Raw genomic sequence first — 13,807 nt, 5'->3', positions numbered from 1 at the left:
ACTGATATCATCTTAGAGGGAGAGAATATAGTGAGGCAGAGAAGGCAGAGGGTCAAAATCCTTAAGGGGAAAATCACAATGAAAAGAATACAGGATAAAGAGAAGTGTCTAAAGAAAGAAAAAAAGAAGTAATGGAAGGAAAATTAGGATAATACAGCAAAATGAACCAAAAGAGTAGAGCTTTTCAAAAAGAATGGAGCTGTGAACAGTGGCAAATCCATTGTGAAACCTTTCCTTATCAGGCCAGCTAAAATCATATTCCTTTGAACTCTCATTCTTTACATTCAACAAACACTGTTTTTTTTATTGAATGCTTACCTGGAGTATTTATTATCAGATTATTTAGGTAACACTTATCTATGACCTTGAATTGTATATACATATCTCTTTCTCCTGATTGTAAATTTAAGGAGGACAAGGACTTTGTTTTATTCTGGCTTTTTATTGGTTTTTCAGTGTGGAATAAATGTCTTTTGATTGACTGACAGGCCAGTGCAGCTAAAAGGTGAAGGAGAATGAGGATTAGACTGAGGGATCATCATTACCTAAGAAAGCAATTTCAGGAACACAATGAAAGCAGATTGCAAGGTTTCAGGAAGGAGAATAAACAGAAAGTAGTTATGAGATTTTTGACAGAGAAAATTAGGTATACAAGACTAGGTGAGGATTTTGTTGTTTAAATAAAGGAGGATACTGTGTAAGGTAGAGGTAAAAGAGCTGGTGGAGAGGGAGTTATAGAAGATGCTGGAGGAATTGGCATAATTGGGAAAACAAAGTCCCTTAGGGACCAGGAGGATATAGGCTCAAGAGCATCCGCATAAGGTAGATTTACAGAGTGGGAAGGAGGGACACAGCAATTTCTGAAATTGGAAGGAAAGGTTAAGAAGATGAGTTGCGATGGTGATGAAGTTAAATGTTAGAGTTCTTTCGAGATGTTATAATGAGTACAGTGGGAGAGGTTTTCACCTTTTTTTCAAGAGATCCTCAATTTAGGGAGGAAAATCCCGGTTTCCAGGCAGCCCCCAAACTAGCTACAGACCTCTCCTCTGGCCTCTCCATAGCCTTACCACTCCTGCTACCTCCTCACAGGCCTTTTTCAGGGGCACCTCCCAAGTCCTACTGCAGAGTCCCCTCTCCCCACTTCCCCCCCCCACCCCAAACTGCAGAAAAACCCTGTCTCCCGCTCCCTCAAGTCTAGAGAAGCCACCCCCACCCCCCTTCCCAAGGCTACTCTCCACGGTCTCCTTCCCGCTGCCTGGGTTTCCAGGACCCTCGGGTACCGCCCACCTGGCTGCCTCTGCAGGCGCCCCGGGATGGGGGAGAGGGGTTGCAGCGGGAGACTCGGGAGGTGGAAGGATGGAGAGGCAGAGGGGTTTCTAAGCTTCAGGACCCTTCCCCACCTTTCTTTCCCTTCTTCTCCTTTGTGGCTATTAGCAGCAGCCCCACGCAGGAGTCTCGTTAGGGGTTTGGGAGCTTCAGGGATGGGGATGAGCTGGGGAAGGGGAGGGAAGGAGAGAGCCTGGAGCACGAAGGGGTAAACGACCGAATCACTGAGGCTGAGCAGGGGAAGAGGAGGAGGGAAAGAGGGAGAGGGAGCCGAGCGCTGTGGGGGGAGCTGATGCTGATGGGGGGAGGAGGATAGGGAGGAGCTCCGCGGGGTGGCAGTCAGGAGGGAGGGGTCTTAATGGGGAGGCGGAGGGTGGAAGAGAGTTTCTCCTCCCCTGGAGCCCCGATCAGATTTCCTCTAGACTAGAGGCAGAAGAAAGAGCAAAGCTCCCACCTTCACTTCGCTCTGCCTGGCCCGAGGGGGCTCCTGCCTCTGTGCTCCGCGCCACCCGCCCGGGACCCAGGAGCCCAGGATGGTGAGGGACTGGCGGGGCGCCGGCGGCCAGGGTCCTGGGGCGGCTGGGCTCGGGGGAGCCCCGGGAGAGGAGAAAGGCCAGGAGGGGGGCAGCGGGAGGAAGTTTGCAGGGCGGGAGGGGGCGGGGGATGGAGGGGGAAAGCGGCATTCCTTTCTCTCTCTCCCCCACCCCAGCGCCCAGCAGTCTCCCCATGATGCTCTCTCTTCCGCAGATCTGGAAAAGCCTGCTGCCCGTGCTCGCCCTGGTGGCCGTCGCCTGGGTCCGCGCCGCCGAGGTACGTGAGCGCCCCGGCCCGGCCCTGGGTCATCCCCGCGCCGGCCGGGCTGGCCCCAGAGCCGCGGCCGAGCGGGGGAAGGAAGGTGGGGAGGGGGCGGCTGGGGGAGGAGGACAGAGCCGGGGGCCGGGGCCGCCTGTGAAAGTTTAGGAGAAACCCTGAATTGGCAAAAGTCGACTGGGCAGAGAAGATAGACTCGCGCCCGCTCACACACACACACACACACACACACACACACACACACACACACACACAACCTGACCTTGGAGGGAATGGGGTCTGGGAGGGGGAGAGAGCCCCAGGACCCCAGCGAGAGCCGGGCAGGCGGCCCGCACGCTGCCCTCGCCGTGGGGGGGCCTTCCCCACCCCCAAGGGCCCGCCAATACTATGGGCCCACAAAGAAAACGCTAGCTGAAATGGAAGAAAACGCCTGTCCTTCTCCTGGCCTGAAACAAAAGTTCTCTCCCTGAAGTCAGCCGATTTTCTTGAGACTGTTTCCCTTCCTGCCCCTTGTGCTCTAGTTCCCGGTCCCTCTCTCTGGGTTACTGTTAGCAACTGAGATGTTCACAGACTTCTACCCGCTGAAGTCCCAGAATAAAACTCTGATTACACGGATGTGAGTGATGGATCTGCTCCACGCTTTGGGGACTGCAGGGAAAGTATGGCAGAGCTTGCTTTGCAAAATGTTTCCTTTTGAACTTTGAGGTCCCTATCTTGTCATTAGGATCCCACAGACCCCGCACCCTGGGAACCTTTTCACTCATCCCCCCATGAATTCTAAAGTCTATTTTCAGAAAATAAACAAGACTAAATTCCCAGGGGGCTCTGGTCTCCAAGAACAAGTGAAGTCAGAAGCCAAATATTTGACAATTACTACAGGAAATGTGGAAGGAATTAAAAAGCACGAACCCAGTTATATGAGGCAGAGAAAATGGAATGTGCATTACAAAAGTAGGTCCCTGGTGGGTATTTCTTTTCGCTTCATGTTGCTGCTTTGCCCCACCCTTCTTCAAATCATTTCTTGACTCTGCCCAGGCAAATCATAACCACAGATGATTTCTTGAAGATAAAAAAGTTTTCAAACTCATTCTTATGCTGTTCTCAGTCATCTTGTTGATTGTGCCAGAAAACCAGAATGAACAATGTAAGGCAGAATTTGTAGTACTTGATCTAAACCTAACCAGTGGTTTGAGCTCACCTATGATTTTGACCGCTTCCATTCCCACTGTCTGTAATTGAGGAAGGATAGAATCCTTAGTCCTCTGGCAGAACTTCAGGGACTTAGAAGAAAGAAGCAGATGTTGCCAGAAGGCAGAGGTGTTGAAATTAGTTTCTCGCCAAGCTTAAAAATTATTAGTATGGTTTCATGTATGTTCTGGTAACTTCTTAGGATCTTAAATTTAAAGCAGGAAGTCTGTTTCTGCTATGTTGCTCCACCCACTCTCTCTGTACTCCTTTTGTGGAATATAGAACTATGTGACATTGCCCAGGTTGCATGTCCTGCTATAATTATCATGCTATTCAGAATGTCTGAACTGTTAAGTTCTCCAAGCATAACAGTTTCCTGATGGACATGGGAAAGGAGGGAGAACTTTTAAGTCTTACATATTGTTGGTGAGTTGTGTTGGATTTTCCATGACTCCAATTGGGTGTTTTGGGGCAAAGATTCTGGAATAGTTTGTCATTTCTTTCTCCAGCTCATTTTATAGAGGAGGGAACTGAGGCAAACAGGGTTATTGACTTGCCCGGGGTCACATAGTAAATGTCAGACTGTATTTGAATTCAGTTCTTCCTAACTCTAGGTGCAGCTGAATCCACTGCACCATGTAACTTCCCCAAGTCTTTCTTAAATCATACTTAAAATTCTTGGGGGAAAAAAGTAAAAGAAAAAATATTCTGGGAAGGAAGCTGAGAGTGGTAACATAGAAATGAGGGAGGCTCTTAGTGTAGTGTGTATGAAAGTAAATAAGAAAGAGAGTAAGGGGCTAGTGACAATGGGCTTAATTTTCTGTGTCTATGCTTATCTCTTAGTAGTCTTTTATCCATCAGTCAATTTCTTGGTACTGATTGACACTGATACAAATCTCTTCTTAGGAAGCCTTTAACAGGATGGACTTGAAATCAAAAAGACAGGCATATTTGTATCCATGATCCTAATGATAATAAATCACATTTCATTCATGTAACATTGATCATTCTTCTCTATGTAGCATCAGTTTGCTGCATTGAACTTTGTTTTAATGCAACTTATGGTTATTGGCTCTCATGATAGAGAGGCACAGTGGTTGAGTCAATTGATAATTCTTCCGAAATTGGAGGAAAAACCTTAATTCAAATCCCACAAATGATACAATGTGACTCTGGTCAAGTCTTTTGATTTTCTCTAAATAGTAATAGAAAAAATATTTTTAATATTTTGGTAACATTGTTTTCCTTTTATCCTGTGTATTTTTATTTTATATGCTTAGGTCCATAGGTTTCACCAGACTGCCAAACTGTCCATAGCACAAAAAAAGGTGAAGAACCTTTTTTTATAAATGCCAATCTGCCTTAAGGGATAGAGGGAACTGGCTCCCTCAGCAGCTCCCTATTATACCAAGGCAATCACAAGTCCTGATCCCTATCTCAGAGTAGAAAACACAGTTCAGTATCTAGTACACACAAATGTATGAACACATATACACACACATACACACACACCTTCCAGGTCATCTGATCCAACCCTTTCATTTTACAGATGAAGAAATCAAATCCCAAAAAGCTTAAGTGATTTTCCCTAGATCATATAGTTAGTAAGTGGTTGATCCATAATTTGAACTCATGTCTTTGTTCACTAACTAGTGGACTTTGGTCCAATTCTGATTTAGCATTTAGCTACCAAGTCATAGATAAGCTATGCTATGCTTAGAGGGAGTTCCCACACCAATAATTCTTGATCTTGGCAAAATTCCGGAGAAAAAAGCTATTAGCCAGTTATGGAGGAGCATGGGAAAGGAGCTTGTCTTCAAAACCATATGTGGACCAGGTCTGCGAAAGGTGTTAGCTAGGTTTGGTAATCATAATGTAAAAGTGCTGCAATGATACACAGATTGTGTTCTGAGACTTTATCCTAGTGTTTTGCACATTGTTTCGTTCTCTCATTTCAATCATTTCAGTTGTGTTTAACTCTTCATGACCATATTTGGAATTTTTTGGCAAAAATACTTGAAGTATTTTGCCATTTCCTTCTCCAGGTCATTTGACAGCTGAGAAAATCGAAATAAATAGGGTTAAGTGACTTGCTCAGGGTTTCACAGTTAGTGTCTGACTGGATTTGAACTCAGGTCCTCTAACCCCAAACCTGAAAATCTATTCACTGTGCTATCTACCTGCTATGTTTTGTACATAATGGATATTTAATGATTATTTAATTAATGAATCAATCAGCTATAAAAACTATAATTCACAGAAAGTTTTTGGAAAAAACAATTTGGGAGGGTTTAAGAGAAATGAAAGTGTTTTGTATGCTTTCCAACTTTTTCACAAGGCTCCTTTGAATTTTTGCTGATTTTACAACTCATTTTCTGTAATATGTTCCACTAACTTACATAGCCCCACCTAGTTTCCCACTGATCCTTCTATTAATCCATACATTCTCTCTACTGTCCAGCAAACTGTCCACCCTTGGAACTCTTTAGAGTACTGTTTCAGTCTATATCATTGTGTTTCTGTGTTTATGTATATGAGTCTGAAAATTAAATGAGAAAGAATTTCTTCAGTAATCTTGTGATTAATCATCCAAGAGAGAAGGATGATGTCATGGAAACAGGGTTAGATTTGGAATTAGTGGACCTAGGCTCATATCCTGGTTTTGTGCTGAGTGACCCTGGGCAAGTTACTCTCTGGGTCTCTGTTTCCTCATCTCTTAAAGGAAGGGAATGGATCAAGATGATGTTCATATTTAAATCTATAATCCTAGGTAGTAAGATGAAGTAGCAGCTTCTAGTAAAACTGCCAATCCTAATGAGTGCAGCCTGGCAGAAGGACGTGTCAACCTTGGTGAGTATCATCAGTTATTAGATACCCTGGAGGGCTTTGTGGTTACATCTGCTCCAGGATAAATTCTTAGTCTCAGTCTCGATCTTCTTGAAACTCAGTTTTATCAGCTCAGCTAAAGATGAATGGCCTTACAATAAGCTCAATCCATAGGTGGATGACTTAAAAATCAAGAATGACAAATTTATTAATTTGCTAAGAATCAAAATTTAACATGATTCTCTCCTAACACCCCTTAAAAATCCCCCTTTGCTTTCCCAACTCTGGCATACCATAGGTGCCTGGCACATCATAGGTGATTAATAAATGCTAGTTGATTGATTGACTGACTTTATTCCTTTCCTTCCTTCCTCCCTTCTTTCATGGTGAAAAAGTTTACTTGGAAATTCAAATGAAAGACTAGAAGAAGATCACTTGCTGAGAATGAAATTTGATAAAAGGGAAATGAACGATGTTAAGGCCTATTTGCAGGAGAATTAACTTATTAACAGGCATTCTAAGAACCAGACCCTGTACTAGGTACTGAGAATAGTAATATAGACATGAGATAATCCTTTCCTCAAGGAACTTTCCCCTCCCCCAGGAATTTATTTGTTTATTTATGTTAAATGAATATTTTATTTTATTTTTCCAATTACATGCTTTGGCTGTTTTTCAACATTCATCCATTACAACTTTATAAGTCACACATTTTTCTACTACCCCCCCCTTCCCTTCCCCTTCCCCCAGGAAGTGAACAGTCTAGTGAAAGTTGTATATGTATATTTGTTTACAACACCTTTATATATTAGTTATTTTGTTTAAGAGGAATTAGGACTAATGAAAAAGAAGGAAAACCATGTCACTAAAGGAACTTAATTCTACTAAGTACATACATGTTTATAGACAAGTAAATACTCTATATAGAAAATAAATAAAAATGATTTGGAAGGGGGGGAAAACTGAGAAATCAGAAAAAGTTTCCTGAAGGAGCTGGCACTTGGTCTGAACCTGGAAAAGCTTCAAAAGATGAATATGAGGAAGGAGGGGGCATCCCTTGCAAAGGAAACAAATCAACCTCTGAGCCTAGCATATAGATTGTATGAGGGAGAGTAATATATAATCTTCTAGAAAGGTAGACTTTGGCCAGCTTGAGAAAGACTTCTAAGACCAAATAGAGGAGTTTGTTATTTATTCTAAAATCACAAGGGAACCTTGAAAGCTTCCCAAGTAAAGGCATGGTGTGGTCAGACCTATATGTTAGAAATATCCATTTTGAAATTGTGGGGAGGGTGGCTTATAGAGAGGTGAGACTGGATGCAGGGAAACCTAATTAATAGAAGTTTATTAAAATAACCTAGAAAACAGGGTGATAAAAGCCTGGACTAAGATAGTTACGAAATGAGAATAGAAGAGAGATGCAAGAGATGTGGGGAATGGACAAGTCTTGCCAATTGATTAAAAAACAACAGTAGGAAAAGGGAAGAATTTATGATTTAAAGGTACCAACCTGGCTCACTGGAAGAATGGAGATTCTAGTACTAGAAATAGGAAGTGAGAAAGATGGGTGGGAATTAGGGGGAAAGGTAATGAGCTCTGTAGATATTTGGAAATGTGGCACTGGAGCTCAGGATCAATGAGAGTTATCTAAATAGATTACAGTGGAGTAGATGAGAACTGATGAGATTATAACAGAAAATATGGAAAGATAGGAGGAGAAGGCCCAGGGACATAGCAATGCCAGATATAGATAATGATCCTGCAAAGGTGTCAGAAAAGTCTCTGTCAAACAGGTATAATGAAAATCATAACAGAACAATGTCAATAAGTGCAATGAAGTTAAGAAGGATGAGGACTGAGGAAAGATCACTGGATTTTGGTTACATTGGAGGGAGCAGTTTGGATCATGTATTGAGCTCAGAAACCATTTTGTAGAGGATGAGGATTGAAAAGTGAGGGAAAGGGGCAGCTAGGTGGAGTAGTGGATAAAGCACCGGCCTTGGAGTCAGGAGTACCTGAGTTCAAATCCGGTCTCAGACACTTAGTAATTACCTAGCTGTGTGGCCTTGGGCAAGCCACTTAACCCCATTTGCCTTGCAAAAAAAAAAAAAACCTAAATAAAAAAGAAAGAAAAGTGAGGGAAAGGAGACCTGAACACATTAGTAAGTGGAAGGGAAAGAACTCATAGATAAGAGGAGCTTAAAAATTAGGGAGAAAGAGAAGGCAATGAGGGCTGAAAACTAGAAGAGATGGGAATGGATTGGTATTGGCAAGGAGAGGGACCATCTTATTCTTTGAGGAAAGAAAATGAATGATGGGAGTAATGGATTGCTGAGGTCTAGAAAAAAAAAAGATTAGGGTAACAAGAAAATGAGACAAAGACTACAAAGGCCAGGGAAAGTGTTAGCAGTCAGTATTTTTTATCAGGGGCCACTAAATGGTATGGTGGATTGAATTCCAAAACTGAAATCAGGAAGACTTCTCTTCCTGAGTTCAAATCTGACCTCACACACTGACTGTGTGACTCTGGGCAAGCCATTTAGCCATCTTTGTCTCAGTTGCCTTAACTGTAAAATGAGTTAGAGAAGGAAATAGCAAACCTCTCCAGTATCTTTACCAAGAAAATCCTAAATGAGGTCATGAAGCATCAGATAGGACTGGACAACAACAAATGTCATACCAGAAATAGCCCAGGGTTGGAATCAGAGGATTTGTGTTCAAGTCCTCATTCTGTTATTTACAGACTCTATGACTTTGGAAAAATGATTTCCTATGTAAAATGAAGAAGCCATAACTAGTTGTTTTGCTACTAAGGCAAACTCAAATTTTGCGAAAAATTCATTTGGCTAGAAGAAAGTCTGTGGGATGCTACTGAAGAGGGTGGAAAGAAACTCACCTGGACAGTATCTGCCCAGGGGAAGGAGAGCACCACCTGAAAACTGGTATTTTAAATCATCATTCTTGCTCACTGTGATTTCATTAGGATAAGGAATCTGAATGAGTGAAAATGTATTTTAAGTGCTTACTCTCTCCTGGCAAGGCAAACTACTAAGACAGAGCCTGCCTTCAAAAAGCTTACATTTGGATGGGAAGAGAAGATAATACAATATGGATCCTGTGGGAGGAGGTTGACCCAAGTGCAAGGCAGGATGGTTGGGAAATTGTTACAAAGTGAAGTAGTGCAAGGTAAGGTGAAAATTTACCTAGCAGAATCCCAAGGGTAGAGTCCAGCATCCAGTGGGAGGGGGATGAGAAGGATGGCTTCTTGGTAACCTATCTGTCTCTACTGATACAGGTACTGCTGAACTTCTTGGTCTTAGAGAGTTGTCTTGTGTCATTAAGAGGTTAACACATAGCCAGTATGTAGGAAAAGTGGAAATTAATTCTAGGTTTTATTGACTATTGTCTACCCAGTATTTCAATCTGCCTTTCATAGGTTTTTGAACTGAATTCTTACTAGGTACTAAATTCAGTTATTTCTATTTGTCTGAAAATGTCAGCTTTGCCAGCAACCTCTAAATTTTATTGCCTTGGGGCAAATCCTCAGTCACCCTACCCTAGTTATGACTTCAGTTGGATGATCTCTAAGGTCCTTCCCAGTACTAAAATCTATGATTCATTTCAGTCATTTAAAAATTTCAGAGAGCCACCCTTTCATCATTCTAGGGCAATGGAGGTTATAGTGTGAGAACAGGGGAGGAAAGATGCAGGAAATGTTGAGGGGGTGGTCAAGAGTTGTCAATTGATATAGCAGTGAGGAAGAGGGAAGAATTTAGAATGATTCCAAAGATTCAAACCTTGTTTTCTGGAAGAATAGTGGTTTTGTATAATATCTTTTATCTTTAAAATACAATGGTTATCTTTACAATATAAAGCCACTCACCCACTAGCAGGGGTGGGGGTAGAGGAATCATTCTAGAGCTATACACAAATTTTAAAAAGCAATTTCACTGAACCAGGCAAGGGAGGCTAGAGAAAGCACTTTAAGCATTTAACTCACCATTTAATTTGAGAAGATGGAACATAAAATGGGTTTTATTGTTTGTTGCCTTTACTAAATACACTTCAGTTCCATATTATGGGTAGTTCTGGGAGAAGGATGGTGAGGAAGAAACAGAAAGGGGGAGAAGGGTGGAGGAGGGAAAGAAAGAGGTGAAAGAGCTAAGAGGAGAGAAAGGACAGCTATGAAAGGCAGAGCCTAGAGTTCTGTGCAGAGAGCACTGGTCTGGGGGAGGGGGGTGGCTTGGGTTTGAGTTCCAGCTCAGTCTCTTTCAATACCAGGGACCTAAATGGCAGGTTCTACTCTCTGCAAACCCCTCCTCTTTGCAGATATAATATGGCTCTTTCAGGGTGTGTTGAATCTGCGCCCCTCTTGCCTCCCTCGGGGAAACTGGAGGAAGGAAGTCACTTTTACTTAATTGGTCAAATCTCTTCTCTAAGGGGAAAGTCAGATGAGCAAATGTCTTGGTCATTCCCTACTTTCCTTTACTGCCTCTCCCTGCCTGTTCTGTCTGTCTCTGTGTCTTTGTCTCCTCTCTCTCCTTTCTCTCTCTCTCTCTCTCTCTCTCTCTCTCTCTCTCTCTCTCTCTCTCTCTCTCTCTCTCTCTCTCTCTCTCTCTCTCTCTCTCTCTCTCTCTCTCTCTCTCTCGCCTCTCTCTTGTCTCTCTCCTCTATCTCTCTCTGTCTCTCTCCTCTATCTCTCTCTGTCTCTCTCCTCTATCTCTCTCTCTGTCTCTCTATCTCTGTCTCTCTGTCTCTGTCTCTCTCTGTCTGTCTGTCTCTCTGTGTGTGTGTGTGTGTCTGTCTGTCTGTCTGTCTCAGGCAGAAACAGATATATTTTATCTGCAAGACTTTCTGACTCCTTCGCTGTTTATCAGAGAGTGACAGTCACACTCAGGAGCAGTGGAAGGGAAAGGGATGTTCTTAATAAGAGCCTGACCCTGTGACTCTCTAGTGGTCCTTTAAGAGAGGTTGATAGCAGTTTAATACATACACTATTAAGATTAAAATAAATTCTGATTCTTTTTTCTCAAATTCCATATTCCATAATACTTAATCTTTTCACTATAAAGAAAATAATCCTTTCCATGATTCCTATTGTCAGCTATTCAATTTTAAAAGGTTGGTCTTTTACTCCAAATGCAGATGACACTTCCAGATTAGATCCCTTTGGATGGGGATCCTGCAACCTTAGAACTAGACTTCTTGCTGCAAGGTTAAGTTTACTAAAGTGGGTGACACTACCTGCTTTAGTGAGGAAGAACTCAGTCTACTGAGTCTAATTACAGCTCTAGTTCCAAGCATTCTTTTTCCATTAACCCTGGAGATGACTATAGAGCTGCCCAAGAGCTACAGGCTGCTGAGCATGGATATCACATAATCAGTCAACAAATATTAAACTCCTCCTGTGTACCAGATATAAGGGAATACAAAGACAGAAGTAGCATAATCTCTGCTCTCAAAGAACTTACATTCTGAGATGGAAACAAAATGCTATTGGACTTTTAGGGAATGTAAGGGCACTTACATTTGGAAACACCAGTAAAGGTCCTGTGTCAAAGATAGAGTTTGAGCTGTGCTTGGAAGGAACTAGGTATTTTAAGAGGCAAAGATGAGGAGGGAAGGCATTCCAGGTCTAGGAGACAGCCACAGGAAGGAGCCTAATATCACTGGATCACAGTAGGAATGAGGTGGGGAGTGAAATAAAGCTTAAGATGCCTAGAAAGGCAGAAAAAGGTCAACTTTTTATGAAGGATTTTGAATACCAAATGAATGATTTTATATTTGATCTTCGAGATAATAGAGGAACCACTGGAATTAATTAAGAAGTGGAATGACATAATCAGACCTCTACTTTAGATAGAAATATAGAGGATTGATTAGAATACGGAGAGACTTGAGGGAGGGAGACCAGTTAAGAAACTATTGAAATAATCTATGTGAGAGATGATGAAGACATGGCCAGGTCACAGCAGAGTTTTATTTCTCATTCATTCTTCACAAAGATACTGGAGTGTTTTGCCATTTCCTTCTCTAGTTCATTTGACAGATGAAGAAACTGAGGAAATGTGGGTTAAGTGACTTACCCAGGGGTCATACATTTCCTTCTCCAGCTCATTTGCCAGTTGAGTAAACTAAGGCAAAGAAGGTTAAGTGACTCAGCCAGGGTCACACAGCTAATAAGAGTCTGAGGCCAGATTTGAATTTAGGAAGATGAGTCTTCCTGACTCTAGGATTGATGGTCTATCCTCCACTTAGTACTACCAGTACTCTGAGTACCTAGTATTCATAGCAGAGTACTTATCATTAACAAACATTCTGGTAATGAAATATCTAATCCCTTAAATTTCAAATCTTGAAACTGCATTTCTAAACATTTACTCCTAAAACCAGAAGGATTATTATGCTCCCTGAGCCATCAGTGATTTTATTCATTAATTTAGTACCAGATCTAGTGGTTCTGTTTTGATAAGGATGCTCAAATGTTTTAAGGGATCCCCGGAAATAGTTCAGAAGGATACAAGCACCAGATGGCTTTGTAGATAAAGCTCTCAACTTGGAATTGGAAAACCTGAATTCAAATCTTGCCTTACATATTTAGTAGATATGAGTCTCTGTACAAATCGCAACTGCAGCTCTCTGTGCCTCAGTTTCCTCAACTGTAAAAATAGGGATAATAATGATAACTATCAGGGTTATAAATAGGATCACATTAAATATATATATGTATACACACACACACACACACACATATATAGTGGTTTTTAAAACTAAAAGTTATATAAATTCTAGTTCTTATTCTTATTCCATTCTTCATGCTACAAGCCCCCTGAGTCACCACAGTTCTACATTTTAAGAGAATGACTATAGCTTGGACAATAGGAGATGGTCAGCTTCACATGGGCATCATTCTACAGGAGATACAATAGACCCATTTTTATTTTATGTTAAAAACTATCTAAGCAAAGAATATATTATCACTGTAAACAGGAAGACAAGGAAAACCAGAACTTCACAACTATCTTTATGTTTTGACTTCAAATTCTTGTGGACACACTTCTTATTTACCCAGTACTCTTTCCTTTCCACATTAGTTTCCAGATGCATCCTATCTCCTTTTCCCTGGTCACAGGAGTCCCTGGGAACAAAAAAAAAGTTTTAAGTTTTAAACTTATTGATATATACATATATATATATATATATATATATATATATATATATATATATATTCTGTTTTTACCACCTTGGGCTATACCCTTACCACTGATTCCAAGAGTAGTAATAGATTAATGTCATTTTATCACATAAGTCTAAATTGCTCTGCTTTCCAGAATAGTTGAATTATCTGATCTCTTCCAGACTTTCCAGTGTTACATCTTTCTCTTATTTATATCTACCAATATCAAGTTAGATAATTTTAAGAATAATATATTAATATGCCTATCTCCCTATAGTTCCTCCAACATTGACTATCTCCCTTTTTCTGTCATCTTTGCCAATTTGCTAGATATGAGTTCAATATCAGTATATAATTATTAAGTGCCTAGTAGGTTCCAAGTTACTAAAACAAAGACTTTCCCTTCCCTCAAGGAGCTTATAATCAAATAAGACAATAGTCAAAAGGAAACCAAAAAGGGGAGAAGAGGATGCTGCCAGA

At 41.4% G+C, this 13,807-nt stretch overlaps 1 protein-coding gene across 1 annotated transcript in view; it reads left to right on the top strand.

Annotated features, from left to right (window-relative positions):
- Positions 1 to 1,684: 1,684 nt before the first annotated feature.
- Positions 1,685 to 13,807, top strand: part of FSTL1 (follistatin like 1) — a 98,339-nt gene continuing 86,216 nt past the window's right edge. The window contains 5 exon segments of the mRNA XM_074214598.1: positions 1,685 to 1,747; positions 1,750 to 1,805; positions 1,807 to 1,848; positions 1,850 to 1,862; positions 2,074 to 2,136. Of these exon segments, the coding sequence (XP_074070699.1) occupies positions 1,685 to 1,747; positions 1,750 to 1,805; positions 1,807 to 1,848; positions 1,850 to 1,862; positions 2,074 to 2,136 (237 nt within the window).

Source organism: Macrotis lagotis, chromosome 1 (assembly GCF_037893015.1).
Source record: "Macrotis lagotis isolate mMagLag1 chromosome 1, bilby.v1.9.chrom.fasta, whole genome shotgun sequence".
NCBI lineage: Eukaryota > Metazoa > Chordata > Mammalia > Peramelemorphia > Peramelidae > Macrotis > Macrotis lagotis.
This window is presented reverse-complemented; position numbering and strand designations above follow the sequence as displayed.